A 13,716-nucleotide genomic window follows, 5' to 3' on the forward strand; every position below is an offset into this window, starting at 1 on the left:
AAGAAAGAAAGAAAGTGTAGGAAGAGGAGAAGGAAGAGGGAGAAAGGAGGAAAATAACTGAAGAAAGACAAAGTAGGAGGAGAAGGAGGATGAGAAGAAAGGGTAGGAGGAAACGTAGGAGAATGAGGATAAGTATATGGGGAGGTAGAAGGAAGGAGGAGGAGAAGGAAGAAGAAGGAGGAAAAGTGGAAAGAGGAGGGTGAAAAGGAAGATGAGGATAAAGAGAAGAGAAGAAAAAGAAAGAAAGAAAGAAAGAAAGAAAGAAAGAAAGAAAGAAAGAAAGTGTAGGAAGAGGAGAAGGAAGAGGAGGACAAGAAGAATGGTGAGGAGGTTAAAGTAGGAGAATGAGGATAAGTGTAATAGGAGGTAGAAGAAGAAAGGAGGAAGAAGCAGAAAGAGGAGGAAGAAGAAGGAGGAGAATGAGGGTAAGAATAAGGTGAGGTAGATGAAGAAAGGAGGAAGGAGGAAAAGAAGGATGAGGAGAAGGATAAGCAGGAGGAGGATGATGAGGAATATGAAAAGAATAGGAGGAGGAGGATGAAAAGAAGAGAGAAGAGGAGGTTAAGAAGAAGGGGGAGAAAGGAGGAAAATAATTGAAGAAAGACGAAGTAGGAGGAAAAGGATGAATAAGGAATAAGTTTAAGGGGAGGTAGAAGAAGGAGAAAGGAAGAAGAGGAGGAAGAAGAAAAAAAGAAGAAGCAGAAGAAGGAGGAAAAGTGAAAAGAGGAGGGTGAGAGGAGGAGAATGAGGATAAGAATAAGGTGAGGTAGAAGAAAGGAGGAGGAAGGAAAAGAAGGATGAGGAGAAGGAAAAGCAAGAGAAGAAGGAGAATGAGTAATATGAAAAGAATATGAGGAGGTTAAGAAGAACGGGGAGAAAGAGAAGGAAAATAATTGAAGAAAGGCGAAGTAGAAAAAGGAGGGGAAGAATGAGGGGGAGGAGAAAAAGAAGAATAAGAACGAGGAAGAGGAGTAGCAGAAAAAGGAGGTGGAAGGAGAAAAATAAGTAAGAGAACGTGAAGGAACGTGTGGATGTGAACAAGAAGCAGCTCTTTGTGCTCCTTATTGTTCTACTATTTGTCTTTCTTTTTCTTCTATTCCTTCTCCTTCCCAATGCTCCACAACGATAGAAGAGGAATAAGGTTAAGAGAAGGAGGACAGAGAAAGTTCCTCTCTTCTTCAAAAGCCTAATTTTTCTTAAGTTATTATTTATCAATCACTGATGAACACTGAACTCCACAGGAAAAAAAAAACAAAAACAAAAAACAGTGAGGCAGACAAGAGCTCTGGTTGGAATTCAAGGACTCTTTTTTAGGGTGAAGGTGTAAACGTTCTGGAGTCCAGGGAGAGATGGAGGTTCAGAAGGAACTAGGACACTGTCTAGGACATCAAGGGTATTTAGCTCCTGAGGTTCTCTGGGAATAACGGCAATGTGTTGTTTAAAAGTGATGTTTGTGCGGTTCTGGGACAGCAACTAGAGATAACTATCAATAAGTCAATAAATGACTGCATAAATACATGCTGTTGTTTAATCAGTCATTCCAGGGCTGGAGTGCTGCTAAAGATCAAGCATTTTCAGACAGATATTTTCCCTTAATAGAGTGTAAGTGTAGCATTTTAAAAGATTGATGTTATGAGAGGGAGTATTTGTTTTCTAAAAGAAACAGCTGTAATCTTAAATTCTTCAATGGAATGATCTGTGATGAACACGTACAGTTTCAATTGAAATTATTCAACCCCCCAGAGACTGCAGCACTTCATACTTTATACAAATTCTTGAACAGTTTACTGGCATATTAAAACTGAAAATGTCAATATATAATGTAATGTTTTTGAGTTATAGGATTTTTTAATTACACGGCTATGTCACAATTATTCAATCCCTGTTCAACATTGATGTTTTAACACACTTATTTTTATGGTAGGGAACAATTAGGCCTTTAGAAACTCTATTAAAAAAACTGAATTAGCTTGGGGTGTTACACTTGCATACATAAGTCAACAGAGCTCTCACAAAGGTTATAGAAAAGAAATAATTGTATTATTGTATTATATTGTATTACTTACTAATAACTCTAAGGCTACATGAAGATTTTCAAAGACATTAAAATTTTCTAGAGACAGCTGGCAGCCTCATTCCTTGGTGTAAAATGTGTTGTACCAGAAAACCTTTGAGGGTATTGAATAAAAAAGCACAATATCATAAAATGTTTGATCAGAGCAACTGAGAAAAACCCGCAATGTACAGCCAAAGACTTGCCAGATGAACAACATTTCAATGCAGTGTATAAGATGAACACCAGACAAGTATGGCCTTCATGTTTAGGCATCTCGCCGAATACCACTCTTGACCAAGAAGAACAAAAAGGCTAAAATTCTTTTGGATAGACCTGTGGAGTTCTGGAAGAATGTTTTATAGAGTGATGTGACCAAACTGGAACTATTTGGACCTATGGATCAGCAATATGTCTGGTGCAAAAAAGGCAAAGCTTATAAGCAGAAGAACACCATTCTCCATAGTCAAAAATGGAGGTGGGCCAGTCCTGTAATGGAGTTGTTGTACTGTAACAGGAAGGGGAAAACATGACCATATGAAGGATATTATGGATTTTTTTTAAATAACAGGACATTTTGGCAAGAATTGTGATGCCTTTGGTGCAAAGACTGAAGCTAATGATCAATAAACTTTCTTGCAGGACAATCACACCAAAGCATAGTCTAAATCTACTTATGTTTGGTTCAGAGATCAGTCATAGAATGTTCTTGAGTGGCCTGTTCAGTCTCCAGATTTAATTCTCTTAAATATTTGGTTGAATTTGAAAAAGCAGTGACAATGTGGAAACCAAAGATTAACAATGATCTGAAAGCTTATTCAGGCAAGGAATGGGCCAAGATTGGAGTATAGAGGTGTCAGAAGCTTCTAAGCAGCATTTATTGGTGGTTTTAATGGTAAGAATAAAAGATTCTGCATCAAATTTGACTTTTGGGGGTTGAATAATTTTAACGTTTAAATAATAACATTTAGAGCCAATTTGATCTTTTTTTTTTATTATTCATCAACTTATGTTCTCAGAACTACTCAAATGTGTATTAGTAAACTGTCTCAAATAGTGTACCGATGGCTTTGTTGAATTGTTTTCAAAAAAATTTGTTCTCTGCAGCAAAATGTCTTGGAGGTCAAAGGGGTTAAATAATTTGGATTGCAACTGTACCTTTGACTTCCTATTCTAGTAATACACCCCTAATGGACAACCTTTACATAGACTATATATTGGTTAATAAGGTAAAATGATTAATAATAAATGTAATGATATAATCAAACATCAGTCATCTATTAACTCGATATATTTCTGTCGCCCTTTTAAATTGTCTCAGTTGTAGATCTAAGACCTGACTACTTGAGGTCAACAACCACAGACAAGAGCATTAAATATATTCCCTTTGATGTCGCTAGTATAATTGCATGGTTGAGCACAGTGTGTTTACCAACCGGCACTTCATATACCCAGAATGCTTTAGGAAAGAGAAAGACCTGATACTACCAGATGAATGACTCACAGTGACTTTGCAAATGAAAGGCAAATGCAGCCTGCAAACAAAACAAACAGCTGAAAACACACGTGTAACCAAAATACACAAACGGCCATTGCACTGTCAGAAAAAAAAGGTGCAAAAATACCTTGGGTTCCACTAAAGATTGTACCTTTATGTGCTTGTGACTGGGGTAGTACACAATAAAACAGACAACTTTGTATCTTATCTACTAAACTGCATTAGTACATTAGAGTATTAATATGTACCCCTCAGGGATTCACAATGAACCTTTTAGGAGTCATAAGGTACAAAGATATCCCTATGAGGACACTGCCACAGTCACAAGCTGTTATACCCCTCAAGGTAAATTTTTTTCACATTTTTCTGAGAATGAACCAATAATAATATAAACCAATATGTTCATCTATACTTTTAAAGGTCTTTGTGTTCACCTACCTGCTCAAACTCCTCAAGGTCGACCTCTCCGTCTCCATTCAAGTCAAACATCTTGAAGGCGATTTCAAAGTTCCTCTGAGGAGCTGCAAAGGGAAGATACAAATAGTTTGCAACTTAAAAGTATGACAATCATTTACTTTCACTAACACGTAACAGCTATTTCTGCATTTCTAATGGTTTAAAAAAATTACACAATGTAACAAAAAACTGTCTTTACTTGCACTTATGTTTTTGTACTAATTGTGCATGTTTCTTTAAAGATATTTTGCTTTTGTAAGAATAGGAACGTTCTAGAAGTTTCTGTTACATTCTGTAATATTCTATATATTCTCACTATTCAGTTAAATCAGTGGCCTTATTAAAGCCCCTATTATCAGAAACTTTTAGTCTGTGAATAAAGTAACTTCTATAATGGCATCAGTAACATTTGCTTTTGCATGATGCTTTATCCACACAAATAGGTGTCAGTAATAAGTCCAAAAACACTGTCATAACAGCTAGCAAAACAAAAGGATATTTAAGAGAAATGCACTCAAGACACTTACTAGAAAGGACAGTTGTGAGGAAGATGTAGTCAGAGAAAGAGATGAGTCCACACTCGCCCAGCGTGTAGAAAATGCTGTCCTCGTCGGCAAACTTCTCTCTGTCCTGAGAGATCTTCTACAAGTGCCCACAGAGAAACACAAGAGAAAGAGTCAGCAATGCTTCTGCTGAATGCCATGAGTCCTGTTTAGGAGTTGAGCTCCACAGAGTCTGAGTCACAGAGCAGTGGAGATAAAGGAGCTAGCATGCTAACACTGACACAGCATAGTAATATCATGCAAGAGATGCAGTCATACAAGACACAAGCAAAAAAAAAAAAAAAACATGAAAAGGGTGTTAAAACAGAAATTTCGTAAGTGTCATTTACAGAACGGCATATATGATAGGCAGTGTTTCAAAACCAAGTGAGCTGCCAACCTAGATAGCATTTCATCATTAAGGCAGGTAAATCAAGTGGGTTGCTTACCTCAACATTTTTTAGCTTCATATGAGTATTCAAATGCTCAAATGAAGTGTCTTTACCTAAACAGAATTTTTGGTCACAATAGATGCATTTGATGATTTAAATCAAGGTTGTCAAATTGCCAACACTGTCAAATGTTTGAATCAAGTGCTGATCTCGCATACCTAAACCGAATGTTATAAAGGTACATATGATGCTCAAAAATGCTGTCTAGGTAGGCAGCTCACTACGTTTTGATGTATATATATATATATATTGAAAAACAACATAGTAAATGCTACAATCGCGGACTCCACAAATCGCAAGATCACACTGTATTTGACATTTTTGAAGTAAACTGGTTCACATTTTATGAGCATGAACGAAGGTGACTCCACAGTGGTGTGAACAAGTTTTCTACCTGTTTTTGGCACAGAAAGACAGAAAGAATCAGAATCCTCGAGTGTGGACGTACACACACATACACACACAAATAGCATGCCAGAGCTCAGCTTCTGCCGATATATCTTGTTACCTCTGTCTGGTTTGGATCCCATCAGTGAGTACAGGGGAAGAAAGAATGGATTAAAACAACCTGACCATTGCACAGACAATCAGGCCCACCACACACCATAAGTGTATAGACACACCACCGCATACACCCAAATCCAGCCGTTTTTACTTCATGCTAACACACAAACACACATTTATACAACTTCCCACTTAACTCTGTGACAACATGATACAAGCCGATAACATATGACAAGCCTCCATTTTCACTTGCATTTTAAAATTAGAAAATGGGTTTTCCCTCTGAAAGTCTTCTAAGCATGGTTTGCTAATACTGCGTCGCTACTGCTATTACCTGGGGTCTGAACAAACCTCTAAGCCTAATGATTGTATATCTATGAAATTCTGAATCACCAGTCTTAACATTCTGTAAATACATCAAAATGTTTGTATAGTGATGCTAAATTATTGTCCTTTAACCCTTATAGTTTCCTTATAGTTTCATGTCTGTCGTTTCACTGCTCTTTCTCGTCACAATAAAACAATTTCAACTCAATTTAATGTAGAAATCACAGGACCAACTAAACACTACTCACTTTTTAAAAATAAATAAATTAGGGGTCGACCAATTATCGGTGCCAATACTAAGCATTTTTATGGTTATCGGTATCTGTTATTTTCAAAATCGATTCAACAAAATCATTTAAAAGCATTTAAAGAAAGTATTTGTCAGAGCCCTTGTTATTCCTAATTTTGACATTAATTTTCAATTTTACAGCAGACATATAAATCGGTTTTAAATTTTGGTTATCGGCCTACTTGATCTATAATAATCGGTATCGGCATCGTCCCTGAAAAAAGCATTGGTTGACCCCTAAAATAAACAGTCATTTTGACCAAAATATTGAAATAATTTCCACTCACATCAGGTGAAGGTTCATATTAATGGTCTAATAAAGGCTGTTTAATCCTACACTAATTGGTCAACCCACCTGGCCAACCAAATATTACTTACTTTATCTTCATAACTCTTTTCAGATACTATAGTCAGTATCAAGTCTATTTAAAACAGTATTCATGTCCATTTATTTATTTATTTATTTGATAAGTAACCATGGGATAGTATACAGTGAATCAAGTATTCCCCCTGTTTATTTTGTGATAAAGACAGCTGACTGCACATTGCCCTTTACAAATAAAACATGCTTAACTTTTGCTGTAGAAATAAATGATGCCTCAAATTGTGTCAAGGTGAGATGAGGTATTACTTATCTAGGATAATTTAACGAAGCCACAGCAACCACCCAGGCTGTATCTGAAATCGCCCCCATTTAATCTTATTCGCTATTCCATACATTATTCTCCACTAATACAGTCTACTGAAACAATGAATTTTCTCTAAGTGCCTTCAATGCCATCTTGCGACAAGACGCAATAATTCATCTGACACTATGCTCAAAGTGCGTAAGTATTCCCTAGCGGCTAGCCATTCAGTGTACAATCTGAGGTGGATTATGGGATTGAATGAGGGCAATCATTATGGAATTGGGCTACATTAATACTGTTGCCGTGGGTTAAAGCGACCCCAATAACGATACTTAGCCCCTGGAATGCAAATTTTACCAGGGGAAACCTGCCAAAAAATGGCAGATTTTTTATCCTCGGAATGCGATTGGGCTAGTTTTGGGCTAGTTTTTAGTTGTAACTGGGCGGATTTTGCTGTGAAAGCCTAACAAGTCTGATAGAAATCCATGTTAAAACGTTAAAATGTGCATGCAGTTAAGGTATGCTGTTGTTGGCTGCCCCTTTAACGGTAATAAACACATCTGTTTTTGATGCAGATAACTGTATAACTGTATAGTTATGAAACCATGGCGCCATGTCCTTCTTAAAACCATTTTTCATAAGTTAACGTTAAATTATCGTAATATTAGTGTCCTAGTTGACTAGCATTTAAAATCTAATAAACATATCTCCTGCATTATCAGATCCAGGTTTTATCAGTCTAAAATTAAACACTTTCTCACTACCAAAAATTTAGAAATGGCTGTTCATGCATTTGTTACATCTTGTCTAAATTACTGCAATTCTTTATATTGCAGTATATCTAAGTCTCAAATTGCACATCTTCAGCTTGTCCAAAACGCACAGCTAGACTTCTTCAAAAATGCCGTAAAAACATGAACACATCACTCCAATTGTTAGAGCTCTACACTGGCTGCGGGTTTGTCAGAGAATAGACTTCAAAATTCTCCTCTTTGTATATAAATCCCTACATAACCTAGCTCCTGTCTATCTTTCTGAATTCCTTCATCTACAGTCGTGGTCAAAAGTTTTGAGAATTACATAAATATTGGAAATTGGAAAAGTTGCTGCTTAAGTTTTTATAATAGCAATTTGCATATACTCCAGAATGTTATGAAGAGTGATCAGATGAATTGCATAGTCCTTCTTTGCCATGAAAATGAACTTAATCCCGAAAAAAACTTTCCACTGCATTTCATTGCTGTCATTAAAGGACCTGCTGAGATCATTTCAGTAATCGTCTTGTTAACTCAGGTGAGAATGTTGACGAGCACAAGGCTGGAGATTATTTAGTCAGGCTGATTGGGTTAGAATGGCAGACTTGACATGTTAAAAGGAGGGTGATGCTTGAAATCATTGTTCTTCCATTGTTAACCATGGTGACCTGCAAAGAAACGCGTGCAGCCATCATTGCGTTGCATAAAAATGGCTTCACAGGCAAGGATATTGTGGCTACTAAGATTGCACCTAAATCAACAATTTATAGGATCATCAAGAACTTCAAGGAAAGAGGTTCAGTTCTTGTTAAGAAGGCTTCAGGGTGTCCAAGAAAGTCCAGCAAGCACCAGGATTGTCTCCTAAAGAGGATTCAGCTGCGGGATCGGAGTGCCACCAGTGCAGAGCTTGCTCAGGAATGGCAGCAGGCAGGTGTGAGCGCATCTGCACACACAGTGAGGCCAAGACTTTTGGAAGATGGCCTGGTGTCAAGAAGGGCAGCAAAGAAGCCACTTCTCTCCAAAAAAAAAAACATCAGGGACAGATTGATCTTCTGCAAAAAGTATGGCGAATGGACTGCTGAGGACTGAGGCAAAGTCATATTCTCAGACGAATTTTCGATTGTTTGGGGCATCTGGAAAAAGGCTTGTCCTGAGAAGAAAAGGTGAGTGCTACTATCAGTCCTGTGTCATGCCAACAGTAAAGCATCCTGAGACCATTCATGTGTGGGGTTGCTTCTCATCCAAGGGAGTGGGCTCACTCACAATTTTGCCCAAAAACACAGCCATGAATAAAGATTGGTACCAAAACACCCTCCAACAGCAACTTCTTCCAACAATCCAACAACAGTTTGGTGAAGAACAATGCATTTTCCAGCACGATGAAGCACCGTGCCATAAGGCAAAAGTGATAACTAAGTGGCTCAGGGACCAAAACTTTGAAATTTTGGGTCCATGGCCTGGAAACTCCCCAGATCTTAATCCCATTAAGAACTTGTGGTCAATCGTCAAGAGGCGGGTGGACAAACAAAAACCCACTAATTCTGACAAACTCCAAGAAGTGGTTATGAAAGAATGGGTTGCTATCAGTCAGGATTTGGCCCAAAAGTTGATTGAGAGCATGCCCAGTCGAATTGCAGAGGTCCAGAAAAAGAAGGGCCAACACTGCAAATACTGACTCTTTGTATAAATGTCATGTAACTGTCGATAAAAGCCTTTGAAAGTTATGAAGTGCATGTAATTATATTTCAGTACATCACAGAAACAACTGAAACAAAGATCTAAAAGCAGTTTAGCAGCAAACTTTGTGAAAACTAATATTTGTGTCATTCTCAAAACTTTTGGACACGACTGTATACACCCAGTCTAGAAGCCTAAGATCTTGCGACCAGGCTTTGTTGGTAGTCCCACACACTAGGCTTAAGCGTAGAGGGGAGCGTGCATTTGCGGTGGCAGGGCCACGACTCTGGAATACCTTGCCTTTACAGAATAAGAAAGGCACCTTCTCTGTCTGTCTTGAAGTCCTTGCTAAAAACGTATTTTCTTTAGTGTATTGATTACTGTTATATATAAATTTTTAAACGGCTGTTTTTACCTTTGTTCGGGTCTGTTTTGTGTGTATGTTATATAATCTTGCTCTTCTGTGAAGCACTTTGGTCAGCCTGGTGGCTGTTGTAATTGTGCTATACAAATAAAATGAACTTGAACTTGATTATCAGCTCAGAATATGTTAATTTGACTAGAAACACCAGCGACCAGAAATGTAAAGCATTGCTCCAGTATGAGTTGAGTGAGACTTCTACATTAGGCAAAAAAGTGAATATAAGGGCATATACTGTAGGTGACATTTTCAGACATAGCCCAAGAACACCCTAGCAACTGCAAACACCTAAAACACCCAATTAATATCACAGGAACTGTTTTCATAACTTGAAAAACTAGCATAAGTGATTGCTTTTCTGCAGTTTTCTCTGTGAATTTGACCACAGACAACTGTTTGCATTAGGGTTGAACACTGGTTATTTTAGTACCAGCTCTAAAACTGGTTGTAGTGGGAATAGACTCATGCTGCAGCTGCTGCGGTAGAAGCTGACAAAGGCAAACGTGTGTGTGTGTGTGTGTGTGTGTGTGAAGAAGGGCTAATATGCTCCAGGCTCATTGTGTCCGTGCTGTCACCTTCAGAGACACCCAAGAGACTTATCCAACGTTAGTAGCAGGGACGTCAAAAACACTGGCACTTCAGTACCAAGTCGACATGAAGATGTAACTACCCTGATAGTACACGTACATCTCAGAGATGTCTATTTGACTTCTTCATTTACATTTGCAAGACTGCAAGATGTAGTTTGCTCATCTGCAAATGTCAAATAGACCTCTATTAGATGTCTTTAAAGGGATTGTTCACCCAAAAATGAAAATCTGATGTATAATTAACGCCAGAGCGTGTACACAGGTAACGAGCCGGATGCTGAGCACGTGCTCTGGACAGGTGGACATTGCTGTGTATCAAAGGTAAAAAATTATATAAATACTGTTTCCCGCAAAAAACGATTGTTTCGTGTCTTAGGAAACAATCGTATCGTCAATGTATCGCCACGAGCCGCAGGGTGTAATTTGGATTTGTCTGTGCATGTTTTTTTTACTTTCAAAGGTTTGGTGCCCATCCACTGCCATTATATGCCTAACAGACTGCAACGGTTTGAGTTATAAATCTTTGTTTGTGTTCTTCTGAAGAAACCAAGTCAATGCCCTGGGGGTAAGCAGATAAAAATCACATTTCCATTTTTGGGTGAACTATCCCTGTAAGATGTGTATGATTTAGAATGTATGTAAAACTGATATCTTACAGACATCTGCCAGACATTTGTACACAGCAGATGCTTTCCAAATCAAAAGATCTTTAACAGGCATCTTGCAGACATGTGTTTGCTATCTGGGTATAACAAGTCTTTCTACAGTATCAGTATTACCAGGTACCAACTCCATACAGTATCCACATTTTGAATGGAGAATGGTGAAATTTCAGTGGAATTCTACTAGTATTTGTAACATCTTCTGGCATCAAAACCCTAAGAAAGGGTGATCAGTAGGATGTGTGTTCACACTACGCTAAACACAATGAGCATGGAAAAAGAGGGAACCCTGCGAGGTGAACCTTTTCAGGTGATCTCTACTGAGGAAAATAAAAAAGGATGTGGGTTGTGTGGCAAAAATATAAAAGAAAGAAGCATCCAGTCAGAGAACCTGAAGATGTATTCAGAGCTTAAACAACTCTTGTTTGTGATTACATCTTATTGGGCCTGAACAGTTAAGGCTGCTTCAAACTTGGCATTAGTGTAAAAACGTGTAAAACCTTTTTGTCCCCTGGAGCATTTTTATGATATTTCTAACCATATAAACTCACTGCTAGAATTCATTTGAAATTGTTGGCAGCTCAGTGTTTGATTTGATGAGCTCTCCAGTGTGTACCATCACTGTAGATTTGATGGAACCACTGTTTCACATTTTCAAGCTGTATGAGGTGCTCTGGCTATGTTTTCACAGCTAATTTAAGATGTTCCCCCCATTTTTACAGATACAGATATTTGACAGCTAAAGGTCACTACAGGCTCTTCCAAATCACTAAACTCAAACTAAACCCATTACTAGATAGGATTCCTTTTTTGCTCCACATTTCAAATAATTTAGCTCTAGTGCATAGAGATGCTGCCAAAATACGCTGCCGAAAGAATATAGAGAATATGCTGCTGAGACAAGCAGCATTTGCTGTTAATGTAATTACAGAAAAAAGTTGGTTGATGAAGTTTTATTACTATTAGCCTATTTCATCGATAACAAAGACTGCTCACTTTAGGGTTATTAAACATTTTTAATTAAAACATAATGCTGATAAAAAATATTATCAAGAAAAAAAGGCATTTAAAATATTAACAAAGAAATAATGTTTGTAGATGACAATTCAGCCAATGTTGATTCAGCTGATCCAACAGCAGTACTCTGGCTACACTTAAGCTGATAGAGCTGAACAGCAGTTTGAACCACTTTACTAATTAGCTTACTCAAACGCATATTATATGGTATTAATCAGCTACATCCACAACGTAAACGTACTATTACAAATTATATTTGCAATGAACGACAATGAAGTGAAAACGTCCACGGTAGAAAAATCCAAACCACATAAAACTCATAGTTTAAGTAGTCATAGTAAAATGGACACATTTGTAAATATAAGATAGTCATGAAATGTTGACTAAATTTTAAGGACATTTCCACTTAAAAAACTTAGTGTTACTTAAAATTGCATATGTTTGCATAGCATGTATTGTCATTATAAATTGCTGCAACTGTGTAACTTAGAAGTGACACTTACATAATTAAAATTATTAAGGAATCCATATAAAGTGCATCCCAGATCCCTACTTTTCCAGTGTAACTTGAGGCCACACCAAAAGGCTACTGTGAAAACACACAATCTTTCAAAACACAAGACAGCTTAAATTGCCATAATGTTTAAAATGGGGCACTACAGCATGATATGTGACCCTGGACCACAAAACCAGTCATAAGGTTAAATTTTTACAAAACTGAGATGTATGCATCATATGAAAGTTCAATAACTAAGCTTTCTATTGATATATGGTTTGTTAGGATAGAACAATATTTGGCCGAGATACATCTATTTGAAGATCTGGAATCTGAGGGTGCAAAAAAATCAAAATACTGAGAAAATCACCTTTAAAAGTTGTCCAAATTAAGTTCTTAACAATGCATATTACTAATAAAAAATTACATTTTGATATATTTATAGTAGGAATTTTGCAAAAAATCTTCATGGAACATGATCTTTACTCAATTTCCTAATGATTTTTGGCATAAAAGAAAAATCAATAATTTTGACCCATGCAATGTATTTTTGGCTATTGCTACAAATATACCCCAGCGACTTAAGACTGGTTTTGTGGTCCAGGGTCACAAATGTTACAGTTCCTACTCAATGTGTCTGTCATACTAGCCCAACCTTCTTCTCTCAGTGCGAATATTTCTTTAGAGTGGACAAAAGCTGAGATGTCTCAGGTCTAAATCTGTGCGCTATACTCCAGAGACAAAACTGGACAGATCAGACACTCCTCCATATTTAACTTTCATTTAAAAAGGTTACAATCATTTGACTTGTGGCTCCGTTCTTGAGAAGACAGGCTGATTAATCTTCAGTGCCACTAGTTATGGGAAAAGGATAGAGAGAGCAAGCACAGGCCAACATCTTTCTGGTCAGTGTCCAAGCACTAGCAAGTAGGCCTATGGAAAGTCTGGTCAGATACTTGAGCACAGTCGTGTTAGTTCCTCCTAATGTTCTTGTCAGTTAAAATATGTTCAAAGTAGAGCTTTTGGAACATTTCTAATTCCTGTTCTTGTTCTACATCTTGCTTTTGTTCTTAGGTGGATGTCCACAGGACATGGTCATGCTGGAGGGAGTGCATGAGGTACATTAAGGCCCTTATACACTTCAAACTAAATCGAAGCTTTCAAAGAAAATCTGGCCAAAACAAAGTTTGTTTGGAGTTATTTTTAGTAATTTGAAACAGGTGACTAAAGAAAAGTTTGGTCCTGATTATAAACACCTTTAAACTATTAATGGTATGTGGTGATTATGTAATCCAGTTGAGGTCAAAAGTTGACACCCCCCTTTCAGAATCTGCAAAATGTGAATTAT

At 37.4% G+C, this 13,716-nt stretch overlaps 1 protein-coding gene across 2 annotated transcripts in view; it reads right to left on the reverse strand.

The window, feature by feature from the left end:
* Window positions 1-8,209, reverse strand: part of micu1 (mitochondrial calcium uptake 1) — a 31,278-nt gene extending 23,069 nt beyond the window's left edge. The window contains exons 1-3 of one of the 2 annotated variants that reach the window (XM_073834263.1): window positions 5,510-8,209; window positions 4,535-4,649; window positions 3,990-4,072 (exon numbers count right to left, since the gene is read on the reverse strand). In XM_073834263.1, coding sequence (XP_073690364.1) covers window positions 3,990-4,040 — 51 coding nt within the window. In that variant the 5' untranslated portion in view covers window positions 4,041-4,072; window positions 4,535-4,649; window positions 5,510-8,209. Of the gene's footprint in view, window positions 1-3,989; window positions 4,073-4,534 lie in introns of both variants that reach the window. The other variant, XM_073834262.1, reaches the window with a different exon arrangement.
* Window positions 8,210-13,716: the final 5,507 nt, after the last annotated feature.

The sequence above is a fragment of the Garra rufa genome, chromosome 2 (genome assembly GCF_049309525.1).
Source record: "Garra rufa chromosome 2, GarRuf1.0, whole genome shotgun sequence".
Taxonomy (NCBI): domain Eukaryota; kingdom Metazoa; phylum Chordata; class Actinopteri; order Cypriniformes; family Cyprinidae; genus Garra; species Garra rufa.